We start from the raw sequence: 3,698 nt of genomic DNA, 5'->3' as shown, positions 1-3,698 counted from the left end.
TTTATTTATTTATTTATTTATTTAATTATTTATTTATTATGTATACAATATTCTGTCTGTGTGTATGCCTGAAGGCCAGAAGAGGGCACCAGACCTCATTACAGATGGTTGTGAGCCACCATGTGGTTGCTGGGAATTGAACTCGGGACCTTTGGAAGAGCAGGCAATGCCATATCTCCAGCCCCCAGCATTATATTTTATACAGCCCCTTGAATCATGATTCTCCTGCCTCTTTGAGAATTGTAGGCATGCAACAACACTTTGTTTTCCTCTTTGACTAGCCCTTCTGCTTTCGTTCCTACAGGTTCATAAGTTCTACCGGGGCAGCGGGGGCAGTTTCAGCAAAGCTCAGGAGGAATGGACCACTGGTGCATGGAAGAACCCACATGTGCAACAGGCAGCCCAGAATGCAGCCATGGGGGCTGCACAGGGTGCCATGAATCAACCGCAGACTCAATATTCTGCCACCCCCAACTACACATACTCTAATGAGATGTGAGCCGGCCAAGCCCACTAGGAGTCAGGGCTGGGGGCCAGTGGGACAGGGGGCTCAAGCCACATCATCTGTGTGGTGACCAAGCAGGGTTCCCCCTTCCCTTTTCTCCTCCCCAACTTTGTACAAAGAATCAGAGTTATATATATATATATATATATATGTAAATATATATGTATATGTCTATCCCCTGCCCCACCTTTTGGGTCCTGCTCTTGGCACCTCGAGAGCTGTGGGCTGCACAGGGAGTGGTCCTGTGCACTAGTGGCCGCGTCCATGTCCCCTCGTGAAATAATGTGCAGTGGCGATCTCTTGTTGTGGTGCTAGATGTATGTTTAGAACTAAACCAGCTCCCCCCTCCCCGGTCCACCCGGCTGCCCCCTCTGACCCTGGCCCAGGGACTCCTCACGGGGCAGGGGGAGGCCTAGCAGAGAGTCTGGCACCCTGTGCATGGTTTATTTCCCCCTTTGGTCCCACTGGGAAGCAACAGTATTTAGCATTCATGGTGATGAGTAGGTTCTGGAGGGTGGGACAGAGGGGATGTTTCTGGCCCCTGTAGTCCTCCCCTCGACCTCTTTCTCCCCTTGTTTCGTCCTCACTCTTTGTGCTCTCTTCCCTAGCTGCCTCTCCCAGGATCCTTCTCCTCTGCGGGTAGCTTTTCTTTGTCTTCCTAATACTGAGTGTCTCCGTTCTGTCTGCTTCCAAGACTGCCCAGGTCCCCAGGTCTGATCTGATCCCCAGTTCAAGGAAGCTGCCATGGGGGCTGAGCCAGCCCTGATGTGGAAGGGCACACAGCTTGCAGATGGAGAGTACTTGACAGCAGGGACTGGAAATGTAGGCCTTTCTCCTTGGTTCTGAAAGCCTGGCCTGCAGAGGCAGGCTTCTTTTCCCTCTCCCACGCCCCTCCTTTCCTCCCCACATCCTCCTTTAACCACTCTGCAATTCCTGTGGAGCTGGGCTATGTTAACTATAAGGGCACTGTGGGAACAGAGGACATAGAACTCATTATTGGCCCCTGGGAGAAGTGTGGCTGGCCCCAGCCCATAAGGGCTTCTAGGTATCTCAGAGTGACCATTGGGTTCTTGGGAGGAATAGCTGTTCTATTTGAGTATAGCAGAAAGGATAGAGCTTGGAGAGCCAGGTCTGAAGGGGGCGGGGATCAAAAGAGAAGTCAAATAGAAGCCCAATGAGAGGGTAGCTTACCTCTCCAGTCCCACTTGCCCTTGGCTACAGGACAGATTCTGTGGAGATGCTCCCAGGCCCAGCTTAAGCTGCAAGCACAATGTCCTGAATAGGGGTTCCTGGTGGCCAGGGAGGGAAGGAGGACTCCGCCTTCAGATTTTCATTTTGTGAGTTTTGCCCCTCCCTCCTCCAATTATAGGACTTGGTTCCTGGCCTTTTTAAAGTTCTGTTAGAATCTTCTACCCCTTCATGGCTGATCTTAGTCCCTGGGACTGTCTCTTCCATGCAGTGGGTAGACATTGCCTGGTCATGGATCCGGCTGTGTGAGGCCTGAGGTGGGTAGGCCTTACCAAGGAGCAGCTGCCTGTTCTCACTCCTTCCAACAGAAACTCACCTGGGCTCCGTGGACTGGAGAACCAGACTGCACTCAGCCATTCCAGGCTGGTTTGCCTTGGTTTCAGGCCACCTTGAGCTTTGATCTTCAGCTTCTTGTAGGAGAAGCCAAGTGTCTCTGGAAAGTTTCTTTCCTAGTGACCCCTTAGGCTTAGCTGATTCTTTCCCGTACTGTTTCCTCTCTGGAGAGCAGTTGTCATGGTCCCTGGTATCCTGAGACCCCGGAGCGAGGCCCTTCCTCCCTTTCCCTCCTGACCCCAGACTTCGGGCTCCCTTTCTCCTGGTCCTCCGGTAGTTCGGGAAGGGCTGTGAGCAGCTGCCAGCCTAGCATTCACTAGCTATTGGATGTCACCTCCAGTCAGTGTCCCGTCCTCCCTGCCATTCCTCTTTCCATGCCTGGCGCTGACTTGGGAAAGCCTGTTACCAGTTTCTGGCCCAACTGCTCAGGCCCTGGAATGCTGCATCTCCAGGCAACTATGCACTTTCATGAGGGGGGAACCAGGCTGAGAAATGGGGCTGGGCACAGATGGGTTTGGTTTGGGGGTGGGAGGAGGGCCCGGTCCGTTCTGGGGATCCTCCTGTCTGTTGCCAGCCAGTGACCTGCTTTTGCATTCTCCTGGTGCCCAATGCCACTTGTTTCTGAGAGACACAAACTATTCCCTAGCTGGCAGTTGACCTGCCTGAGCCAATGTGTCAATCTGTGGTAACTGGATGAACTATAAATAAAGGGATCATTTGAGCCTGTCTATGCCACTGTGTTACTTGTCTTCATGTGGATTTTAATGAAGCCTTGATGTGGGATGTGAGGCAGGGGTGTAGGGCTGGGTGGAGTGGATCTGTGACGCCCCAAACTATATGTGATCCTTTCCTTGAAGCAGCCTTGAGAGGGCCATGAAGTAAATGCCACAACTACCAGTTAAGAAGAAGAAACAGATGTGGCCTGTAACAGTGAGTGAGGGTAATGGTCCTGACGGTTCATGCCTGGCAGTGGTAGGACTGGAACACAGGCTCTCAGCTTCCATGGTGGGTCCGCTGAAGCTCATTCAGCACCTCAGTGAACACGGGTTCTTGATATCTATAATTGTTGCAGGTTGATAACGACAATTATTCCAGTAGGCCGAGTCTTTGCTAAAGGCGTGCCCCGTTAGGAGTGCTGTCTAGATCCTCTGTGCTGGTCACCCCTCTAGATACCTCTCAAGGAGCTATGATGCGGTAGCACACTCCTTTAATCCCAGTATTGCAGAGGCAGGCAGATTTCTGAGTTCCATACCAGCCAGAGTTACCGCCCCCCCCCCCCAAAAAAAATTCTCGAAATGATCACTTCAATGACATGGCTTTCCTGTTTAGAGTTGTGGCTTAGATCCTCCAGCTTCCTCATTTTTAGCCTCTAATTTTCTGTATTCCTGTTTGTCTCAAATGCATAGCTGCCTTTTAGAACAGGTGTGGTAAATAGTATTAAGTGTCTGAATTCTGAACAGGCACACGGGGTTGTTGGCCAATCACACAATTATGTCGGTCCTGGAGCCAGCTCTAGGGAATGTACAAAGTACCAAGTACCGGGCGCTCCAGTGACTACAACTCCCAGAAGGCAGAGAATTAGACTACGACTCCCAGAAGGCTATGCGATCAC

At 51.5% G+C, this 3,698-nt stretch overlaps 1 protein-coding gene across 6 annotated transcripts in view; it reads left to right on the top strand.

Annotated features, from left to right (window-relative positions):
• The window catches only part of Scamp5 (secretory carrier membrane protein 5), a 31,409-nt gene extending 28,597 nt beyond the window's left edge, over window positions 1-2,812 (top strand). For all 6 annotated transcript variants that reach the window (XM_050152086.1, XM_050152083.1, XM_050152084.1 and 3 more), the window contains one exon: window positions 305-2,812. In XM_050152086.1, the coding sequence (XP_050008043.1) occupies window positions 305-499 (195 nt within the window). In that variant the 3' untranslated portion in view covers window positions 500-2,812. The remainder of the gene's footprint in view (window positions 1-304) is intronic.
• The last annotated feature ends 886 nt before the right edge of the window (window positions 2,813-3,698 follow it).

The sequence above is a fragment of the Alexandromys fortis genome, unplaced genomic scaffold, assembly GCF_014885135.2.
Source record: "Alexandromys fortis isolate MF-2015 unplaced genomic scaffold, M_Fortis_MF-2015_v1.1 scaffold_70, whole genome shotgun sequence".
Classification (NCBI taxonomy): Eukaryota; Metazoa; Chordata; class Mammalia; order Rodentia; family Cricetidae; genus Alexandromys; species Alexandromys fortis.
Note: the sequence above shows the minus strand (reverse complement) of the source record. Positions and strands in the feature narration are given on the sequence as shown.